The sequence below is a fragment of the Mycetomoellerius zeteki genome, unplaced genomic scaffold (assembly GCF_001594055.1).
Source record: "Mycetomoellerius zeteki isolate Tzet28-1 unplaced genomic scaffold, Tzet1.0 scaffold292, whole genome shotgun sequence".
In the NCBI taxonomy this organism is placed as follows: Eukaryota; Metazoa; Arthropoda; class Insecta; order Hymenoptera; family Formicidae; genus Mycetomoellerius; species Mycetomoellerius zeteki.
The window spans coordinates 231641-255904 of NW_017257274.1; the positions used below are offsets into that span (position 1 = coordinate 231641).

Here is a 24264-nt window from a genome sequence, read left to right on the forward strand (position 1 = left end):
TCAAATTTAGTTACATTATTTTATATGATGTATATGATTGCAAACAAAATAGAGAACAGGATAAGAATGTAAACCATGAAAGCTGCCTTAGCTCGTGTCCAAAGTAATACTATCGTGTATTTTTATTTTTGTATTATATTAAATATGACATCACGAGGAATAATATTTACAAGAGAGGAATAATAATTACAAAGAGAGGAATCTAATTTTTTCTCTAGAAAACTTGATATGCGGGAGCATAAGCGTGTATATCTAAGCGTTCCTCTGCTAATTTAACCGAGTATATATTATATATAAGCGTATTATAAAAAAAGAGCATATATATTTTACGTACAATGAAAAAAGATTGCAAACATCTATTATAATAAGAGTATATGTTATTTTTTATTTTATTACAAATTATTTATGCTTATGCGTACAATATTATCGAAATAAAACTGATAAGCACTAGGGCAGCAGAAGAGAGATTTTTTTTTAGGAAGTTTCGTGTTTTACGGCATTGTAATTCAGTGTGTCCCGTGTTCTCTTTATTCCAAGTTAAATTGAGAATCCAGTTGAGAAGTAGGTACTTCTCAACTGAGAAGTAGGATAATCTAATATATTTCGCGGTGCCGAACAGAACTTTCTCGGGCTTATTTAAGTTTTAATAGTGCTATTCCATTATGTTGTATTTCAAAAGAGCCACGAGTTTTCCGACTTTTTCAATACCTCTTATGATACTTCGAAAATCCTAACAGTCTTCCATGTTTTATTGAAGAATCATCTGTCAACCTTTACTAATAGATTAATATGTGATTCAAATTTCATATTGATTATTGATAGCTTTTACACGCTTCCTTGAGAACTTTTTTATGTTTTCCCCTCTACTTATTTATCTTTGGAGGACCGGAGACCCCTTTAGGGACTCGACAGTGACGCCACCTTTTTCGCCACTCAACATTGATAAAAAAGTTCTAGCCCTTAAAATAAAAAAGTCGATCAAAAACACGCCGGTCCTCAGAAGGTTATTAACAATGTGTGCGTATATATGTATATATATGTACACACACACGCACGCACACACACAACACACACACGCACACGCATGCATATACATATATATCTCCAGATTGCTCATAAAATCAACGTTATTACGAGTACAATTTTTTCGATGTATTTTTCATTTTTTCTTACCTTCCTGTTTTTTTTCTCCATTTGCTTTATTCATTGATTATATTTATACTTAAGAATAGTCATTGGTTGTACGAAACCGCAAGTTATATTTTTTAATAGCTTAATATTCTAATTGCAAGGATAATATTATATTCTTGATAATTCCTGCCTGAGAACATTATGAATATATAATATGTCTATGATTTTATTGTTTAATTTGGCTTTAATGGTATATTTATATTAAGACTGCAGATATATTTAATGTAGATGAATTTATAATGACATAATGTTTTATCAAAATGTCAATGCATACATTTGTTGATTATAAGTTTCATATTCGAAATCCATAATAAGTCTAGATATGTAAAAAAGATTGACCTATCCATTGTTCTTATTTTATATATGACATAATTCTGCCTATATATCGACTTAAGTGGTCGAACAAACAACATTCCACAACGAGCCAATTTGACGAAGAGTTCAAAAGATATATGACAGCAGTATTTCTCTCAATCACTTAAATTTCTTATGTTATATGTTTAATCTTTTATTTTTTTAAAGTTTTATAGCTATAGAAAATAAAATATGTTTTTAAAAAATAGTATTAAATTAGTATTATATACAGTTTAATAGTATATATTAGAAGTAAGAAGTTTAGTAGTATATAACATATTAAGCTTTGAGAGAAACACACAATGAAAGTTTTTATAAAGACTTGCTATTTTTTTGAGAGATTATTTTTGATGGGTAGCATTTTATAAATTACAAGATAAACAACGCTTTGTTAATTGAGGAACACTGCTTTGTAGAAATTCATAAACTAAGAAATGAATATAGACCTGTACTTTTTATATCCATTTCTTCGTTATCTTCATATCAATAACGATTTTAACACGTTTAAACTTAATTAAATGAATAGCAATTAACTAACAACAATAGCTGTTGCACGTAATCACAGGTGAATTAATTAATTTTATGTTTGAGAGAGTACATCATGTTTAACCGACATTTACTTTATGCAGTTTAAAATTTATTCATCGAATGTCTATTTTCACTTTACAGTTTCAAAGAAACAGTCCTATAATTTTAGGTAAAATATGTATCAATAATAACGTTGAGAGAAATGATTTTATACAATTCTCACAACATTATGTATTCTACCACATTATGTATTTATGTGTTTTTATATCTTCAGGATGTATTCTATTTTTACCGATTATTTTTTTGGTATTAAATGTTGTAGTAGCTTACGTACGTTTTATTATTTGTTGCGATGACGATGCATTTGTTAAGAATATGTCTTCTATAGTGCCAGAGCAGTAAATAGCACAGTATATAATACAGTGAAAGTAAATAATTATTAACCATTAGTCTGATGTTCTTTGTTCATATATATCATTTATATACAGCGTGTCTTATATAAAGAAGCTTTTTCTTTGAAGAAATATAGCACTGGAATATAGCTGAGAATTTACAAGAAGCGTTTGGCAATGCGAAAAGTAAAAAAGTCTTACAAAGGAACACAAGATAGAATAGTAGTGGCGAAACAATTTTCTTTTTTCTTTGTTAAAGTAATTGATATTGTTCTCCAACCCTTTTACTGTAAATCCTGATCTGAATAATCAAGATTATTCAGATTAGGATATTTTTTCTTTTTCTTTTTAAATTCTATTCTCTTTTAGATTATTCTCAATTAAAAAAAGAAAGAGAAAGAGAGAAAGAAAGTACCCTTACATTTTAAGTCTGATCTTGTGTGGACTGGAACATCTCAGGGAGCTCTATTGTTCCGAACAGATCTACTTTAATCCTTGTTTCTGTAACTTCTTTTCACTTGTTTATTGATGAACTCTGATATACAATGATAGTATTTTTGTAAAGCTTCAGGTTTTTAAAATCTTTCCGTTGCTAAACATTTCTTGTCAGCAATTTTAATATAAATCTAGAAGTCGAACGCGTTCTTACAAGTCCATATGTTCTAATTATTTAATTAGATACCGTAAGTAGAAAATTAAATAATTAGAACCAGGAGAGCAATTCGATTTCCAAAGATTTATATTACATTTTTATTAGGTAATAATTTTAAATCATGATTTTGACTTTGTCGAGGATATGTGTCCTTTAGTATTAATCAGTGCAGCGTAACATATTTCTGCATTTGTTATCGCCTGAAATCTTTCATTGTCTTGATAATTCTTTTATTTACCTCATAAACAAGTATATCATTTTAAATTTAGGCACTAAGATATTAAACTAGTCTACGTATTTTGTCCTATCTACTTTTCGTTTGTTTCACAGGTTATTTACACAAATATTGTATCATACAACTTTTGTATATGAAATAATAAAATATATATTCAGTTAAGCGTTCGTTTGTGTTTGCCTGGTTAAAATAGGTACACACACATGTTCATGTTTAATTAAGAGAAAACTTAATTAACTTTTGATTTTTTAATTTTTATTTTTGCTTTTAATGCGTACATCAGTATATCGAACAAACTCGAGTGTATATATATATATATATGTATGTGTTTTCGTAATGAAAAAAGTTTTGTTTATAATTTATCGAAAAACTATGCTACATATATGAATCGATTGCTCGTCGGGAAGATATTAATTGGAGCATGAAACTTGTCCTATATATAATTAGATTTAAGTGTGCGGATAAGATACCACCGTTACACATCGTCTGTGTAATCAACGTTACCAAAAATTTTACAAATAATACCTATCGCGAAGTCTTCTTGCGTAACATTGCGAACATCAATAGACGTTATTATCAAAGAACGAGTCGCGCACTATTTGCGTGTATAATAATAGATACAAATACAATTTTGGTTTCGGGAATATAATCGTGTTGTAATCGTCGCTCACAAGGCAAGCTAGCGAATTGTCTGTTTCGGAATTAAATTACGCTTATATCATTAGGCCAGTTCCTAGAACCGAATAGACTCTAGCGCATTGTAACTATATTCCATATATACGTCTTAAAATCGAAGATCGTAATTTATCTAAATATACATATAATTTAAATGGCTGAGTACGAATCGTAATGTAATGTATATAATGAACATTCGCGAACTGCGTTTCGCGTTTGGAGATATCGGTTTCTTCGGTTCCACGGCTATGACCTATCACAACTGCTATATTTGGAAAGACAGTTCGCCGCTTCCCTTTTCATGTTGATAATACATTAGATACACATCGCGTGGCCTAACGAATATGTCTACAACACCATAGACTTCAATAATTCCTGACTGGATGGGAGATATTGCTGTTGAGCAACGGAAGAATATTCCGTATCAATCGGTTTTGTGTCATCGTAGAGTGCCGGTGCTTCGCATAAGATAGTGAAGGTTCCGGCTATTGAAGCTATCGTGAACATCCACAGAAAGAGACGGTCGAGAACCATCGCGACGAAACCCCAATCTTGATCCTCCTGCGATGATATAATGAAAAACATAGTAATTAATATACTGGATGATATACCTAAATTTAACACTAGAACCGCGAGTCTAAATTAACCGAATCGCTGTTCAAGATAAATCTGGCTCTTTATGAGGAAGGGTTGCCACCATAAAATTACTTGCAATTAATTATGAAAAGTCACAAAAATTTAAAGTTTCATGTACAAATTCAAATTAAAGCTCCTGAGTAGTCACCACAGCCATATTGATTGAATCATGACAGCAGAAGCGAGGAATGACTCATTAATTTATGTTGCATGCCATTTGTAACTAAAGACAATTTGGATAAATCTAAATGATGAGATTGCTTTAAAACATTTGTAAAAATCGAAAAACTATGCTTATCCCCCCTGACAGGGGGATCCAAATTGTCTTTAGTTACAAATGACATGCAACATAAATTAACATGTCATTCCTCGCTTTTGATGTCACGATTCAATATGGCTGTGGTGACTACTCAAGAGCCTTAAGGGGATGCTGGAGTGAGCAAATTATCACATTACAATCGCATAAAAATCTTCAAATTGACTGAACGGAATAAAGAATCCTATAAAAGGATTCTTTATTCCGTTCAGTCAATTTGAAGATTTTTATACGACTGTAATGTGATAATTTGATTACTCCAGCATCCCCTTAACTGGAAAAGAAAAATTATCAGATGGGTAAAAAATAGTTCAGCCCCGGTTTCTAATGTTAATATTGATTATTAAATAATTTATTTCTAACAGAATATATAAGTATATGTATTATATTTATTGAAGAGAGCAGATATTTTGAATGAATTTTTTCCTTATTATAAAATTCCTTCAGTCATATATACGATACATACATGATCGATTTTATTCGTAACAATATTTTTATATTTTAAAAAATAACAGAAATTATTCATTGCCTCTCTTAAAATGTTAAATACTCTCTTTTGAATGACTGCATTGTAATTGCTTTTCGGTTCTTCTGTTTATATTACCAATTTCTGAAAGTGCTTACTGCATTGAATTCGTCTTGGCGTTGTATATGATGTTGGATGAACATGACGTTGTGCAAAGCCTTTTCCAGCTCGAAGGGATATTTCTTTCTTGGCGTTACATCGCTCAATGACTCGTCAAGACCGGACATGACTGTTGGAAGCCCATTGTATCCTAAACTGCCGACTAGGAACCGATTATGAGCAGTTGTCCTGTGTAAACCGTTGCAACCTGAAATGGCGATAACTATACATTTATAAACATTTTCTTACAATTTTTAATGTGGCAAAATATATGAACATGCTATTGCATATTATCGATATTTTTCTCATAATATTGCGCGGATGTTAATGTTGATTTTGATACACTTAAAAAGATGTAACTTATGAATAGTAATTAAGGATCTACTACTCTAATTTAAAAAGATCATACCGTCGATTCGTTGATGACGGGCAGAATCCGGCGAGGATATTATTGACGATTGTGCCGCAGCTGCGACAGCAGCATTGAACTTGCTCTTCTTTTTCGATTTCTCTCTTCCGTGCATTTTGTGTACGGCAAGATCATTGAGAAGATCGTCGGGTACTCTCATCAGAAGTAGCTTCGGTAATCTTCTGATAAAAACTTTTCTCACCCAAGGTGCCATTTTATGGGTGCTCGGTTTGCGATAGTGCACATTTAAAATAATGATTGTTATCACCACCGAAAATCCGACTAGGATCATCGTGAAGAGTAGATACTTGCCGAGCAATGGTAGTGCCAGCGACGTAGACGGTATAATCTCGGATATCAGTAAGAAGAACATAGTCTGCGAAAGCAAGATATTGATGCAGAGCGCGATCTTCTCTCCAGAATCAGCCGGCAGATAGAAGGCCAGAACCGACAGGTAAGAGATGCTGACGCACGGTATTATAAGATTCACCGTGTAGAACAGTGTTTTTCGACGCAGAGTTATGTTGAAGAAAATGTCGGGATATGGCTCGAGACAGCACGGATAGTATTTTTTATGACGCTCTGCCGGAACACCCAATATGTCCCACTCCACACTTGGATAATATTCTCGCAGGTCGATACCTACTTCGACCTTGTCGCCCATATTTTGATTAATGTGCTTTAAGTCGATCTGAAGAAAAGATATTTTTAAATAAGTGACGCATTAAAGATTGATTTTTTTAATTGATACGCTTTACTTTTCTGCATATCATGCACATCAATGATTATCGCTTAACATGCACAATAACGCCGTTTCTACAGTTCTATAATGTATTTATTTATGCGTATTTATAAGTGTATGTAATTACAAAATTGTGCAGTTTTAGACTTTATAATTTTCATTCTATATGTAGTAAAATTAATCTCAATGGTCTGATTAATAATTTTATAACTGTGTTAAGACAATAGACTTACTTGGAAACCATCGTACGTCCACGAGCCGAATTTCATGAAACATGTTTGCTGATCGAAGGGAAAGTATCTAACGTCTATTTCGCAGGAAGATTTGAAAATTGCCGGAGGAGTCCAAAGTACCTTACCAGTGTGATGCAAAATGGCCTTGGTCATTGTTGTCACGCCATATTCTCCATCCGCACTGTAAATAAGACAATAGTTATTTTGAATTAATGCATTTATAAATTTTTAACGCGTAAAACAGACCTGGGTACCTATTATGGAACAAAGTCGGAATGGATCCCGATCGGAATTATTCAATTATTCCCTAGATTTCTATTGTGTTTTCTGGGGAAAACGGAATAATTTCGATCGAACGGAATCTATTCCGACTTTGTTCCATGATAAGTACCCTGTCCAATTTGAGCTCCAAAACGCAAAGCCGTCGACGCAAAAAAAGTTCATGTGGGTAAAATTTCGGGGACTGTATCTAAATGACGCTTATCAACACTTTATAGGTCCTAAAATCTTACATTAATTTTTTTTACGTCGATAAAGTATATCACGATTTCGGTAGAAGAATCAATAAAAACTAGGAATGCAATTTGCAGTACATCATGCGTAGCGTGCTATTTTCTAACCGTGATAATCGTAAAAGAGATAAAGAGATACCGCACAGCATCACGTACTTGTTATAAAGTACAATGTCTGGCAGCCATATATGTTCGCTGGGCACGTAGAGTTCAGTGACACCTCCGTATTCCGAGGGTTCCCAGATGAATTTATGATCCTGCCATTCCTGAAATTATTAATCCGGCTTCGGTCATGTTAATCTTTTGACTCGCAATTGCGACAGCAATCAAAGGTTGCTCAAACATTTTTATATGGTTTAACTTACGTGCTCTAACCAGACGTTCGTCGTTAAGATTTGATCTTTCAAATTCTGCAAATACGACAAACATATTCTATTAAAAATATTATATATGTAGACAACTCTATGCCAGTTGTACATATAATACGTTTTCGTAAGTTGTAATAAGCTTATTGATACAATTTTATTGATAGAATTATATTGCATAAAATATATATACTACGTACGAGATCTATCAGCTGCGAGAGACGGAGTCCTAGTTTCACAACAACAGTATCAGTATTATTGAACACAGGTCGAATCAACCGATTATAGTTTGACAGCAGATCATCGTAAAGTCTCTTAGCGTCTGGATTACTGTAGCAGATCCCCACCGAAAGGATCAGGATGATTAAAGAGGATATCATTTTTCCTTCAAACGATTAAACCAGACTCATAAAAAGCATCCTGCACAGAAATAATAATAAATTCATATGCGGTTATCCGATTTATTTCATATAGATTTATGAGACAAACATCTGAGAATGTTATCATCTTAAAAATTATCAGAAATTTATTATCTTAAAAATTATAGCTTAAAAATTATATAAATATATGCACTATAATAGTACAATTCTTTTTCTTTTTGTATTATTTTTTGCATATTTATAGAATTATAAATTAACTATAAGATGGTTTGTTATTCAAAGAGTAATAAAAATATTAAATAAAAATTTTAGTTTAGATTATTCTACATTTGTAATTTTTTTTCATTTAACTGTCATTCGTATTTTTCGCAATTTTCTCTGCTAAAGAAATTGAATTAAATTAAATTAGTAGTTACAATGCTATGTCGATAGCTTAACTGAGCTTTGCGAGTTGTTAGTTGTAGAATTATGAACCTGTTGCATTAAGCACAGCTGTCTGTCCGTATTAATTTTTACGAGAAGTTCTTTAGTGTATCAAATCTTTATCAAAATATTAATATATAAAGTAAAAATTTTTCAAGCTTATTGGTGACGAGTCAAAACTTAATAATTTCATGTCGCGGAGTGTTCGAGTAGCACAATTCTTTTCCTATTATAATAATTGATAACATATCTTAATATAACACATAAATCGTATTAATATTTATTACATTGCAAAACGTTATTACATAAATACATTCCCAAACGTGTAAGTTGAAAAGATACAATATTTTTACAAAATTATACTCTCTCTCTTCTACAAATACTTAGCACAATACTATCGTTTCTCGCAACATGTAAATTCAAATGATCCTTTCCAATTGTAGTCGCGCTTACGCTATAATTACTCACAAGAAAATATATATTCTGAAACAAAAATTATTTCAAAAATTGCTTACTGCGTCTATATTTTCACAGCGCTTATCGATTTCGTTCACCGAGCAATTATTTACGAGTATCGAAGCCGGGCATGTATACGTGTATCGAACGTAATCCAAACGGTCGTGGTGATATACTTGCGCTTCGGCCTTCTCGGGACTCCTCGTTACCCCCGTTCTTTAAATACGGTGCTTTTATCCCGTGCCCTTCTTGTACATCATAATCTGCCGTAAATCTGGGATACGTTCGATCTCCGGCGCGTACTTATCAATCGGCGATACCACGGATGGACTCCGGTCCGGCTCTCATTACTCGCGCGGATCGTTCCGCTCGCGAAACGCCGGAAGAACGTCCAGCAGAAATGACATTGTGTACAGCCGCTGGACCACTGGGATGCTGGTACGTGCATCTGAAATTCGCAGGATCAATAATATACCATTGCGCATGTACCGGTATGATCTTCTCTGCCTCTGCGCGCTGTGAGAGCACCCTTGTCGCGCAAACTCGTCGATCTCTACTGCGTCGCCTCGCAATGGAAAAAGACGAACGCATCGGCCGGGCCTCGGCACTTTCCTGGGCGTACTACGCCCTTTCCCGGCTTTCCCGGCGGATCTTGCAGCTCTCTCATATTTACATTAAGTTCCGTTTTATGTCTGTTATTTAACAAGAGAATACTAATCGCTCGACATTTAATTCACGAGAAAACTTATGCTTTACGAGAAATCGAGAGAGCTATATTATGTTTTATCATTTCATTTATTCGATCTTTATGAAAAAGGAGGTAATTATTTCCGTGTTAATTCTACATGGTAATTTGATTACCCTTTTTTGAAAAATACTTTTTTGACATTATACATATATATGTATAACAATAAGCTCGATGATAAACTGGTTTATTTTCTCGAGCATCGAGGCTATCGCAAATTCACTTTGGAATGTCAGAGTCCCTGGCAGTTTGTTTCTTTTTCTACATGCTTGTATGTGTGTACATCGTAAACATTTACAATTTATTTCGCTATCTTCTCTATTCGTGCACGTTAATATTATTTTAAATTGTTCGTGATGTTCAAGTACGACTATACTTCTACTTCCTCGTTATATAATTTTCTAAAATTTACTCCGCTCGTAAAACAGCTACTCGTAAATTTCTCAAGCAAATGGGGAGAAGGGTAAAATAATAATCCCCCCGTCATGCACAATTTGCGTAATACTTTATTACATCTTGTATCTCATCAATCATTGTAATTCATCAATCATTATGATCATCTCTTAATAAGTGATGGATTACTGACGACGGGTGAATAAATAAGAATGTCACTGACTTGTGTTTCGTGCGAAACTTCACGTAATGAAATAATCGTGTCGAGTGCTCCCGCACAGCCATGACATTTAGTATTCTTCTTTATAACGAGGACCGAGAGACATTGTACATTACAGCACTTTATTCTTATGCGTAGGCCATTCTCTTACGCTTATACTTCTCGCATCCGTTTGGCGCTGTTCTGCCTTTCCGAGCTCCGTGATAAACGTGACTGTTTTTCCGCATTTCCTTCCTTTCTCATCCCCCGCTCTCCTCCGCGAGGAGCCACCAGTGAGGAAACTGCAACCGCCGTTCTCAAGAGTACAACATCTTAAAGTAGTATACGGTCGCGTGCTTTGTATACGTGTCTCAGACTCGCACGGACGGATATACGGATGTGGATCACATTGAATGATCTCGCAGAATGCAGCGTGTGTAGGGGCGAGGAATTCGCATTCCGCATCCCTTACTCGACGTGTCATTCTCCCCTCGCTTCTCACAATTGTTCTTGTTCAACAACATTACGTTGCACTCGTGACACGTCTTCTGATCACGTGCAGCAACTCTTCTGATTTAAATATTTATCCGACGTCGCCCGACCAAACGACTGTTGTACGTTATTCGAAGAGCGCATTTTGCCTGGCAGTCCAAAATTGCGCCATTTACTTCGTTTGTTCCTTAATTGCGGCAAAGTTAGTCAAACGTGTTTGAAGTTTACGACATGACATCGATCAGTTTTGTTCTTCCGCGTGTGTAACGGAAGATAGTTATCCGATGTTCGGTAACTACTCCTGGTAAAGCGAACTCACAAGGACCCATAGGACCTCCGCCCTTTTCTCCGTGTACCGCGCTACGAATTATTAATCAGACTACCCGTTGCGTATAGAATCTGGTGTCAGGCAGAAGCTATCTTCCTTAATTACGGCAAAAGTTGTACCATGTTTGAAATTTCCGACATCCAAGCACGAAGATAAGATAGAGACTGTGAGAAAACGCGAGAGGGAAAGAGTGGGAGCGGGAGAGAGAGATGTGGTCGTGATACGGGGAAACGGAGAGACAGTCTGCGCACAATCTGGACATCATCGCAGGCTGGTAGAGACGGTTACGTTGAGGTTGGTCTTCGGGACGTGGCGGTAATTAATGTGGCCTCACGCATCGGACGATCTCCCGTCTCTCGTCCGATGCGCCCCGGCTCCCTTTTGCCTGTTTCAACCACCCTCGTGCGCTGCACGGAGAAAACTTTCAGGGCTGCGAGATAAGCCGAAACCCCATTATAGTTCGCTGTTAGATTCCCCCGTTGTGGCCCCGAATAGTAGTAGTCGAAGTAGTAGTAGCGCGAGATCTCCGCTCTATCTCCGTTCCAACGACTATTCGTATCCGCCGTTTGCTGGCCTTGCTCTTCAGAGGTCCACCTTTAACCCCAAGATAATGGGACTCGTGCGGTGTTGGAGTTTAAACGAGTGTTTGCGCGCTTCTCTGTAAATTATGGCAACCCCTTTCGGGATACCCGTTGTTATAATGTACGTATACGAGCGTTCAGAAGGTGCGACGTCGTAACGTATCACGCCTGGTTGATTATTGTGCGGCATGTGTTAAAATAGCGTCTTCGTGCCCTTCTTCTTTGCAGGGTGTAATGTGTGTCATGCGCCGATATTTTTATTCATTTCTTTGCGCAGTCGATTAGCTCTCTTTCTGTTCAATGTTGAATTTATGACCAACGGTATAATTATCCGTCCCTTGTGCTTATATTTAGTTATTAACGAAAATAAGCGTATTGTTAATTTTTGTCGATCATACGTACATTGTAAAAAAGTATGTGAAATTACATATTATAAATATGTGTAAAAAATTACACAATTTATAAAATATATAAAATTGTGTTTTAAATAATTAGTACTTTTAGAAATAACTTTATCTTTAAATTTACCAATTTTTTTAACTTATTAATTAATATTATTTGTAAGTTATGTTATTTTGGAACCCACTATTAAAGGTGTAGACTTACACATACATGAAGTAAAGTCACAACTTATAAATAAAATTATTCTTCTTTAGAACAATTTGAAAAAATAAATTTACAATTCAAGTTAAATTTATTATTATAATATTTTTTATAGTATCATTAATATTTTCCCTGGTACGAGATTCCCCTTTAATCAACCCATTGGTTCTTTCATTAGAGAATTTGCGATTTTTAATATAACAGATTCGATTCTAATCAAAGTATACTTTACATGCGAATGTAATCGAGAAAGAAATGTACCTTCACCCAAAGTATTTTCGAGAAACGCATATGTAACTGTCGTAAGATCAAAAATGAGGTATACGAGAAGAGAAATATAAACGCCTATACACTTTTATTGCGAGTAGTCGCACAGTTTCGCAGTAGTAGTATCGACTATTTAGCTGCCGCTACCACTTCAAAAACAGGCCAACAGCAATAGCTACCTTCCAAGATGCTCGTGCGGCATCAAGTTACACCTTCTCAACTTTATTATGCATATTTCGTTCACGACGGCGACATATAGTGCAGATATCACGAGTATTACATCGTACTATCCGGAATTGAAACTGCAAAACCCGCCTTGTACCGTTCAACGTTAAATGAGGGCAACTACCGGTGGTTGTAGTAGTTACTTCTGCTTAATGTCGGCACCTTTACGAACCTTAACATCCCACTTTCAGAATTGCGATCTAACTGATAAGAGTTATTCTTTGAACAAGAATATCTAGCGCTTTCACAAAGAGTTCCAGAGTTGCCGACCTATTTCAGAAAGAAAAAGTTTTGGCGATTAAATACAAAAGATTGATATTCGAAGGAATAAAACGTTAGCTTCACGTGCTCAAAAATTGTTAAAAATTTTTTTATATATATTTCAATCAGGTTTGTGATAAATCATAATACTTCTCGATAAATTTTTTAGGATGTTATTGAAAAATGTGAGATTTTGCTAAAGAAAAAATTATTAGAATTATTACGACACAAGCGTTATATGTTATAATCTAATTTAACCCGGGAGTGCTCCGAGTCATATTTTCTCGCATTTCTTCGCTTTTTAATTTTTAATTATTTTTCCATGCTGCTGGCAGTTCCGTATTTTTTCTTCAATGTATATTTTTTTTAAATCAATTGTAAGACCGTGTACGTGAAATCCATTGTAAGACCGTGTACGTGCTGCTCCGCTCTTACCGCATTATGCATGTATCTAATTGTAAGAAGCGAAAAAATGCAAACTCACTTTTTTCAAAAGAAGCTTCGATTCAGAATGATGGATGATTCATAATTAAATTTACTTTCAAAATTTATTAGAACAGATATAGAGATGAACTCAATTAGGTTAAAAACTTGTAACTAATAATACATTAATTTATAAAATATTTTCTTTAATAAAATTTATTTTATAAATTAATTTACATTGTTTATATTAGAGATCAATAGCAATTTTTTGTTTAAAAACTCTCAAATTGATAGTATTGATACCAATATGTGATTATTAACAGCAAATCATTATGTAGATTATTTTAATTACACTGAGAGTCAAAGTTTTCATTTTATTCGAATGAGAATCTTTAGTTATTAAGAAAGTTATTGAATATAAGGTTGAAAACGTTTTATCGCTTGCAGATTTTGAGAAAATGGTATTAAAGAGGCAAAAAACAATGATTTTGAAGATTTTTATGACGTCGAATAAAAAATTGATTCTTCTTGTTGAGAAATAAAAATTGTTGAAAAAAAATTGATTCCATTTGTCCCTCAGTTATCAATCAACTATTTTCAAAAAATGAAAAAGTCTAATAAAAAATTTAAATTTAAAAAATAACATTTATGTCTATTTTTTATGATAAAAAATAAAGTTACATAAATTATTATTATTCTTATTTTTTAGGTTTATATATTCGGAAAGAGAGAGAAACTAAATAATTTTAATAGATTAAAAAAAAATCGACTGTCGTTTCTCGCTACGATTCATCTCAAATATCATTTTTTCAATTTATTAAAATCACATGAACTTCATTCTTCACGAGATGTAAAAATTTTACATAAAGTAGTAACAACGAATTAATTTACAAGTAAATACATCAAGCAAAATTCATCAGTAGGTTTTACTTTTCAAATGAATGTGACGCGGCGCGACGTGGGATATTAAATTAGCCCATTGAAACTAAACTGAGAAACAATAAACGGAATATTCGATGGTATATTTACTGTTACGTTAAACATTTCGTGGAACAACAAATTGACCGATACAAGGCTTTAACGTTTGTTTTGCGGCGCATGGCGCGTCGTGTTTACAGCAAGGTCGACGCGTAACCATTTCGGTGGCTGAGCTAACGCGTTGCGTCGCTAGTCACTTTACGTTATTTCTCGATCGAGAACGAAATCATGACGAATTATCAGAGAATATGTATCAAGCGGAATTATTCCATACGAACGATTAATGGTCACCTGCAATTATCGCGCGATCAATTAAGTTACGATTAGTGATTCATAAACGATATGATTCACGCAATTAACAATCATAAGTTGATCGTATCGATAACTATAGGTCTGTTTTCTATAGCTGGACTACAGTGTACACTTTTGGAATTTAAAGTAAAATAAAAGTTGTGTGTGGAACAAAATTTTAATATAGTATAATGCAGGAATAAAAAACAAAAATTTGAAAGTCACAAAGATTCCCTAACATAAAAGTACAAAAGAAAAATTAAATTCCCCTCGAGCCCTTTTAATTTTTCTTTTGTAATAAAAAAGAAACTTCATGTAATTTTCAAAACAGTTTTACGGACGACTTTATAAAAAAGAATTGTGAAGTAACACGTATAAGAGATGGGAATAGATTATTATTTTATACTTTTTAGATAATCAATCATAATTAATCGTTATTATAGACGCTAATTTGACTCGCGTTTTGTTGCACGGCATCGCCGTGAAGTTGGCGCGGTCACTCTCGATTACATCGTCAAACAAAATCAGGTATCCACTTTTTTCTAAAAATCACTAATCAAAAACTGTAACAACCGGTCTCCCCTACATTCAAATACTTTAATGACGTATTTTGCCCACCCCTGCATACATTGCCATGAATTTTCCATTATCGACACAATAATAGTCTGTATTTTGTCTATCATGTGCTCTTGTCTTTAGTATAATTTGACACTCGTGACGTAAATTCGATGCTTATACATCCTTGTTAAAACGCGCACTTTGCGAGATGTATTCCTCTATTCTTTCGTTTACCAGGCGTATTACTTACCTGAGAAGAAAGGTCGCAGAGACAATAGCATCTTGTCAAGAGTATAATCGAAACTATTTTGACAAGAAACATAAGAAATCAATAGTTTATAAAGAGGGAGATCAGGTTTTATTGCGTAACTTCGAAAGTTCCGTCAGTGTTTCGAAGAAACTCTTCCCTTTATATAAGGGACTTTATACCATTATAAAGCTCTTGGGAAATGATCGGTATCTAGTGGCTGACATCCCTTGGCTTTTAAAATTCTCAAAAGAAGTACCAAGGCGTTTGGGAAGTGAAAAACCTGCGTCCTTGGGTTGATTCAACTACCTCTAAGAATGTTTAGTTCCACAAGCAAATGTATATACAGTGAATGCGAAAAGTATTCGTAAAGAGAAAATATTAAAAAAAAAAACTATTTTTAAAAAGTAAATATTATCCAGCGAGAAATGAGTCATAGAATTAATATCGAGTCGATATCGATACAATAATTCAACATCAATTTGACGTCGATTCGACGTTTAATTGACGATCATTTCTTGCTGGATAATTAATAATTTATTTATAAAGAATAAAATAGATTGTATGTTTCTTAAAATTATATATATCAAAAAGATGTATTAATTATAGAAAATATATCATCTGAAAAATAAGTGAAAATTAAAAATTGTACTGTTTTGGATGCTCAAAAAGTATTCGTACAGTCGAGAAATTTAACTTCTAAAATCAGGAATATATGCGAAACTCGTTTGTTTATATTAGAACAGAATGTATTCATTGTATAAAATTGCTAATTAATGTTTATTTTCTACAAATAAGACTTTTTTTTATAAAAAATTTCCTTGTATGAATACTTTTTGCACTCACTGTATGATGTTACCCGATTATTATCTACTGCAAGTTATAATAAGTTACAAGCTATACGAAAAATTATAAGTTTGTTCCTTGTATTTTGCTAAGATCGGGGACGATCTCTAGTCAAGATCATCGAAATTTAAAAAGAAACGCGTCCGTTATTCTTTCGTATGGAAAGTTCCCGATATTTAGAGCCATATGGTAACGTTTCCACTGAATCGCGTTATCGAAGGAGAGAAAGAGAGGGATTGTGTATATATATATATATATATACATATAAACTTCTCTCTTTCTCTCTTTCGCGACGCGACGCGTGACGCGCTCAGTGGAAACGCATCGATAGTAGCGATGCTTTTGTTTTTGCGAGGGAGACGCTTGAAAGTCAGTCTCCTTGCAAGCAGTGCTGCGATCGAGTGGAAAAAGTGAGTCCTGATATCCGAAAATTGATCGAATCAGTAAGAGGCTAATTGGTTTCATCTCGCTTATATAATAAATCTATCGCACGAGCATGAATCGTATCATTTAGGTGCCAACTTGACCTGCGTCGTGTCGCGCGGTATCGCGATGAAGTTGGCAGCGCGTCACTCTCGAATTTTTCGTTGCCATAAGCGGAGCGTCATGGACGCGAGACGGGTCGTCTAATTTTCACGGCGCGTTTAATCAGTAAGTACAACCCTTACAGACCACCTATTCAATCTTGTCTTAGGATTCGATTATCGCTTAACGTAGATTCGACGCTCGAACGTACGTCGGTGGCCTTTCAAACTTCTAAAAAACGAACTTTTTGCGAGATGTTTCGAGCGAAACCTGTAGCGCGAGCGGTCATCCGAGCGACGTTCGTTTATTTTCAGATATTGCGTTCCACAAATATTTAACTCTTATTCATTCGTGTGAATTGTGATAATACGTGATGCTAACTGCCGTGAAATAGCGAGCGAATGCTATTTGTTACGCGAAGTATAAAAAGTGCACAAAAGTGTAGTTAGGAGCAACAGGTGTAGCATCACGACGCAATAGTCGTAAGTTGCTCCCGGACGCGTGAAGTTGACCGCGCAATTTATGCTAATTCTCTTGGCGATTTTAGATTCATCCGTCGCGGGACGTCGTGAGTGTCGGACGAATCACAATTTCGTGAAATTATATACGCTTGCCCGCTCGATTTTTTTTCCGTTCGCGTCGTAATAAAGTTCGCATCGCGTACATGTGATTGACGTCGACAGTGCCGTAAAAAGGGTCGCGCGATCGTAATTAACCGTGTTATCGCGAGTGTCGACTGAACGCCATGAAGGAGCAGTCACGGAGGGAAGAGGAGGAAGAGGAGACCCGGGGAGGCGTCGGGCGTCGGCGAAGCAACCATGGAGTGAGTAATTTGTTACCTATTCATTATTTATAACACTTGAATTTAATCGGTTTTCCGCGCGAAAACATCATGATCGCATTGCATATTTTACGCATCGATTAGCAAATATGTAATGTTGTGCATGAAAAATATTATACATATTTCATATTTAGGAGATTTCAAATGTTTAATAAAATATTTATGAAATTCAACATATATATACTATTTTACAATATTCAAAAGATTATAATTATTTAAGTATATAAGAATTAAAGACTTTCGTTTTAATATCTTTTTTAAATTTCATATTTTGTTTATTAAATATTTGATTAAAATGCAAAAAAAAAAATACTTTTAAGTAATTCATCTTTTGTATATTATACAAAAAGTGAATTATAATTTATTTAAAATTTTATTTGAAACAAAATAAATAAAAGAATATTGAAAATAAAATTTAAATGCGTGCAATAATTTTGTCGATTATTTTGAATATTAATTTAATTTAAAAATATTTATATTTTACAGATCAATATTATATACAACTCTGTTACTGCGCATCGTACTGGTGAGTGCAATTATTATATATTCCATCTTATTGTTAATCTAAAGACAATGAATTTATAAAAATTAATGAAAACGTATATGAATATGATGTAAGAAAAATTTTGAAAATAATAAAAAGTTATACATAAATATAAAGAACGCCAATAATCGGTCCAAGTTAGATGTTATGAATACAAATTCTTCAATTTTAAATTTAATTGTCTCACGTGCGCCGAAACGTTCGGACATTAACCACAATTGATCTGAGATGTTAATAATATAAAAATAATAAAGTCATTTTTTTCTTATAAATTATTAATACATAAAAATTAAAATTGATATACAATATATATATAATAGTAAAATTTAATATTTGAATGTGTATTATTTATTCTCTTTTGGATTTTAGATATTAAAAAAAAATTTTTCGATTAAATACATAAAAATGTTGTAAGTATAATAATTTAGATACGATATCATACATAAATTTATTGTCTTTTGAAATATGGGTGGGCTGCAAATTAGTAATTTAATTCCTGGAATAATTACAATTATCCGTCGATTTATTGTATGTGCGGACAAGGATGCTTATGTATACAGGAAGTTATAAAGTAGCGTCTATTATAATTAATATATTGTGATCCAATTTGATCATTTATTGCACATTTACATGCAACAGAAGTTTATTAAACGACAGAATAAATTATTTATTTTAGATAAGTATAAATTGCTTGAAATTTATAAGAAATTTTAATTTTTAGAATTGCCCTATTGCCCTATTTTCTCCAATTTTTTTTTGAATAGTAAGGAGTCCTTGTAGATTGATTAATTATTAGGTACATAAATTAAAACAATTAGAAACATTTTACAACTACAATACATATATTAAAATAAGTGATAAAAATATTAGCTATTTTTGAAACAAGAAAATTATTTCAAATCTAATAAAGATATAATCTTTTACACTTTTTATTAAGCTTTGTATATACAAACAAAATTGCAAGACTTAGGAAATTTAATTAAAAATATTATTAAAATGTGTTCAAATATTATTAAGAATGTTTTTTACATGTTAATTTACGAAAGTATATTAATTTAGGGGAATATGTTAATTATATTGTTCATAGAAAATTTAATATTAACATGGTATATATAATGTGTATTGTATTTGGAATAATGTACACTGATGTTGAAAAATATATAAAGGGTAGAAAAGAAGGAAATTTCGCTCTGTGATATATTTTATGTATATTAAAATGAAACCTTGTACTTAGTGTTGAGATATATACACTATTTATTTTAGATAAGGAGTTGATTAACGAAAGATATCTTCCATCGTCATAATTTTGCTTCAATTCCAGTCGTCTCTATATATTACGATACCATTAATCTTAGTTGCTTCCTGTCAATTTCGAGAATTTTCTTTCGTCTCGTATAAGAGAAATGATTTCACGATAAATAATCGGCGTTCGCTTCTTTCTCGGAATCAAGGGACTGGTCGGCCTGCCTGTTTCTCTTCACGCGTTCCCAGAAGTGTCGTCCTGATCTGTCTGTCACCGACATCATTCGCCCTAGTTTTGATCTTTCAGCGACGTTAAAGCACGACGTTCACTCTCGAGAGACCGTAGCTTGGGGTAACACCACCATTATAGACGAAAGAGGCCCATAGGTACCCGTCAGGGGTGATGTCTAGTTAAGAAAATGCGGTAACGGTATACTCGAGTGACGTCTTCTTAAATGCCTCCGGATGAAACAGTTATTGGAGTTTTGGATCCCGTGGGATAATAGGCGGGTGGCATGTTTGTGCTAGTTGAAGACTTGATAATTAGCTGTAGCTACCGCATGTTTTCGAATTCCGTGTATATTTCCTTGCGGCTGCCTCTTGCGACATGAGAAAGTTTCATGTCGTTTTCTGAAAATATCAAGAAAAAAACTTTTCTGTATTTTTAAGTACATAAGATATTATGTGATAAAAGAGCTCATTACGTGATTATTTAAACATTTTTATTATCTTTAATACAATCTCTAATTATAAATTTTTGCAATCTCTAATACTATATATGAATAAATTACAAATTATGACATTTTCTTTTCTTGCCATTGATAATCTGTTATTATGTCTCTTCTTTTTTCGAGAATCTTACGTAATAAAACCTTGCAAAATGAGACAAGTTGCAAAAGTAATTCAATCTTTAAGAAAGGCGAATCTTCATTTCGCGGCCGTATTTCTTGAACCAATTCTTCCTTTCTGCCAAAGCCGTGCGAAATATTGAAGCGATATATCTTCTTTATATAAGATTTCGTAAAATAAACGGGAGCCGTAGAAATTTGAGTATACATAAGTGAAGACAGACGAGAATTGATTCGGTAGCCACAATTAACAGACGGAAAATAGTAACAAAATGCAAAGTGGGTCAATGCGAAATACACATACACACGCACACGAGATATTTCAGCATTTTATATTGGAGAATTTCTTGAGCTGGGTGGCACATCAAAGATAATTACATTTTTCGTCGTAGATTTTAATTGTACGGGATATCTTGTTATCTTTTATTTTTGTCATTAGCTTGATGAAACAGAATTATTAAGATACGGAAGGTGAAGAGCTGTTATCTCTTCTTGCACGCGAAACTTCCGCAGTAACGTTACGACGTTGAATTGTCCGATGTGGTCGGTGATTTATGTATTTTCGGAGGATGAGGAGACAGCCTTATTCAGTGGCGTTGGATGAGGAAATTTGATATTGCTTCTGGTATGTCCCTGTAGCACCATACTGAAATCGATAGTCATTATAGCGAACATATATTCCACAGCATCGATACGTGTTTATCTAAGTATCACACATATTATACATTTTGAATTACATTTAACTAATCAGTCTATTATAAAACCCCACGTAACTTTTCGCGCGATTGCAGATTTTATTTATCTTTATGAAATTACACACCAAAAATTATTTTGATGCTCCAGCTAGAATTATCGCTCACGGAAAAAAAAAACTGAAAACTTCATTGATTCAGCAAATCTATAGTCGTAATATACAGACAGTCAATTTTCTATGTTAAAGTAGTAAAGTTGACAGTTGAATAACATTAGCAATTTGTTAAACCTTCTCAAATCTTCTTAGTTACAGATATTGAATTCGCGTAGTAAATTACAGTATGTGTAAAAAAAATGCGACTCTCTTTTAATCACTATTATGTTTGCTGAATGTGACACGGTAATGCTATCTGCTGCATAATCGGAATCATATCCAATAAATATTTGGTAGAAGGACAAAATATTTGTGTTATAATCAAATTTGCCCTCTTCCAATCACTTTATTTAATTAAACCGATAACTGAAGTGTTAGTTGTGAGAGTCGTATTTTTTTGGCGCATACTGTATAGGTTTGCTGTACCACTCAATTTATTTTTTTTCCGTGGCTGTTTTATGTATCTGGTGGAAAATTATGTATCATACGCGTAGAATTTCTAGCACAATATCCTAACAATTTATTCAAAAATATTTAGGTTTCATAATCAAATATGAATCTCTTAATATGAATCACGGTCACCTGATTGAACATTAGATAGAGAAAGACTTTTTTTGATAAATTTAGCGAATGGTTCAAATATAAATTCTGTCTCTGTTATCTATATTGATTAGATACAAAATATATCCAATATTGCAGTGCTAGTTATTTATCTACTGTAGCTCATTTTTCGTATTTAGATAATTTTTCGCTATAAGATTATTTTCGCTGCAAGATTATTTTTTTCAGTGTATAAACTTTTGATTGAATCTTTGAAGAGGACAGTTTTATTATTTTATTTAATTTAACAGATTGGTTAATGCAATGAATAAAAAATCCAAGAATTAATTCGTTCTCTCATTTTTACACGTAATTTTAAAATACGTTTGAAAGTAATGCTTATAAGATAGATTTTTTTATATCTACATGTTTTAATAGGCAATATAAAATTGACTTTGATGCGAGTAATACCAATCGAATGTATGCCCTTCTTCCTGTGCTGCCTCGCTGGATGACTTTTATATTTTTTGATTAGAATAATTGAGTATGTGAACGAATCTATCGGGAATATCGATACTCCGAACTGACCTATCTATCTTTCGAATAGAAAATACCTTAGGGAAATACGTCCAGTATTCCGACGTGCCGGGCTATTCGCAGATCGTTTCCACTTTCGCGTTTACGCGTGCACAGTGTTACTTTAGGTGTATATATATATATATATATATAAAAAATATACGAGGGGGGACCCAAAAAAAACGGGAATTTCGTCATAACTTCTTTATTTCTCAATATTTTAACACCAAATTTTGATCACCTTCAAAGTATTCGCCATTGACCACAACGCACTTCTCCAAACGATTCTTCCATTGTTCAAAACAGTTTTTAAATTCACTCATCGGGATGTCCTTTAAGCCTTCCAGCGATTTTTGTTTCACCTCCTCCACAGTGGCAGATTCGATTGCAGAGGTGTTGTGCACGCGGAGTTCGTTCCCCCGGGTCAAACTGCCAACCAGAAGCTCTACTTGGAGGTTTTTGTTCCCCAGACTCAAAAGGAATATGAAAGGAAAGCGTTTTGCCACTGTGGAGGAGGTGAAACAAAAATCGCTGGAAGGCTTAAAGGACATCCCGATGAGTGAATTTAAAAACTGTTTTGAACAATGGAAGAATCGTTTGGAGAAGTGCGTTGTGGTCAATGGCGAATACTTTGAAGGTGATCAAAATTTGGTGTTAAAATATTGAGAAATAAAGAAGTTATGACGAAATTCCCGTTTTTTTTGGGTCCCCCCTCGTATATATATATATATATACACACGAAAACGTCAATAATTTTGTTAAAATTGTTCGAAAACAGTATTGCGTTGTGATGTAAATAAACAAAAATAAAAGACAAAAATAATTTCCCCAGAAAGTCAGAAGGTTCCAGGTTCGACTCCTGCATGGCTGAGGTAATGTTTTTCGCAATAAGTTCTTTACAGATTTTTTAAATTTAATTTAATGTGGGGGGGGGGATTATTAGTGTTTCAGATTGATTGTTGAAAGTCCGAAAATTATCGGTGCATAGTCTTGTCTGAAATAAATTTATTTAATAAATACATACAACGTGATGTTTGAAACATCCAACTTTGACCGTAATTGACTGTCTCATATTATAGTTGGATTCATATAAACGGTGTTGTTTCTAAAATCTTAGTAAAAGTTAAAAAATAAATTTATTATTTGATTCGATAGTTTGATTTAATTGTCGTACTTATCAAATATAAAATGAATAGCGTTTATCATGCCATTGTAAAATTGTTCTCGTGTGATAATGAATAATTAATGGGAGTGATTAATGGGTAAAAAATATTTTACAAACATGCAATAAATTTCTAGTATGATTTTCGGCTTTATAGAGTAAATTCGCGGTCGGCAAAGTGCATTTTCGCGTACTTCGAAACTACACTTTGTGTGCAATTCACCATGTCACACGGCGCAATGCGTCGGTATATAAAAGTAACGTGTCCATTAAGACTTAATAAAAGAGGCTTTTTTCAAATACGATCGAGAAACGGAAGAAATTAACGACGACAAAGCAGCCTGCCTGCTGCCACTAGAACTAAATTCAGCTACCTAAGTAGAACACAAAATTATGATAAGATCAAAATGATATATCAAATAGAAGACAGATTTTTAGAAAAAAATCTATGATATCATTCGATATAATTTTGAAAATGATTTTATGATGAATTTTGATATAACAATGATTTTTAAATGATTTTTTAAATTAAAAAACCACTTGATAAGTTCTTGACATAACTGTAACTTTTTTAACTA

The 24264-nt window shown here is 33.4% G+C and overlaps 2 protein-coding genes across 2 annotated transcripts; one reads left to right on the plus strand and one right to left on the minus strand.

The window, feature by feature from the left end:
• Positions 1-3634: 3634 nt before the first annotated feature.
• Positions 3635-9573, minus strand: nAChRalpha2 (nicotinic acetylcholine receptor alpha2). The gene is made up of 8 exons (XM_018450716.1): positions 9184-9573; positions 8066-8285; positions 7866-7910; positions 7657-7766; positions 6989-7169; positions 6014-6704; positions 5604-5812; positions 3635-4588 (listed from the first exon to the last, which is right to left on the minus strand). Exons 2-8 carry the CDS (start codon positions 8243-8245, stop codon positions 4376-4378), a joined length of 1629 nt encoding a protein of 542 aa, XP_018306218.1. The 5' UTR covers positions 8246-8285; positions 9184-9573; the 3' UTR covers positions 3635-4375.
• Positions 9574-22692: 13119 nt separating this feature from the next.
• LOC108724362 (uncharacterized) lies at positions 22693-23234 on the plus strand. Its single transcript, XM_018450710.1, has one exon. The coding sequence runs from the start codon at positions 22852-22854 to the stop codon at positions 23188-23190; it is 339 nt and encodes a 112-aa protein (XP_018306212.1). The 5' UTR covers positions 22693-22851; the 3' UTR covers positions 23191-23234.
• The last annotated feature ends 1030 nt before the right edge of the window (positions 23235-24264 follow it).

Bases quoted from the DNA above. Each gene is read 5' to 3' on its own strand.
- nAChRalpha2 (XM_018450716.1), bottom strand. From the start codon at position 8,245: ATGATATCCTCTTTAATCATCCTGATCCTTTCGGTGGGGATCTGCTAC. The intron at 7,170-7,656 runs GTACGTGATGCT...TCTTATTTACAG, and splicing joins GACATTGTACTTTATAACAA to TGCGGATGGAGAATATGGCG. The intron at 6,705-6,988 runs GTAAGTCTATTG...TCTTTTCTTCAG, and splicing joins GGACGTACGATGGTTTCCAA to ATCGACTTAAAGCACATTAA.
- LOC108724362 (XM_018450710.1), top strand. From the start codon at position 22,852: ATGTCCTTTAAGCCTTCCAGCGATTTTTGTTTCACCTCCTCCACAGTG.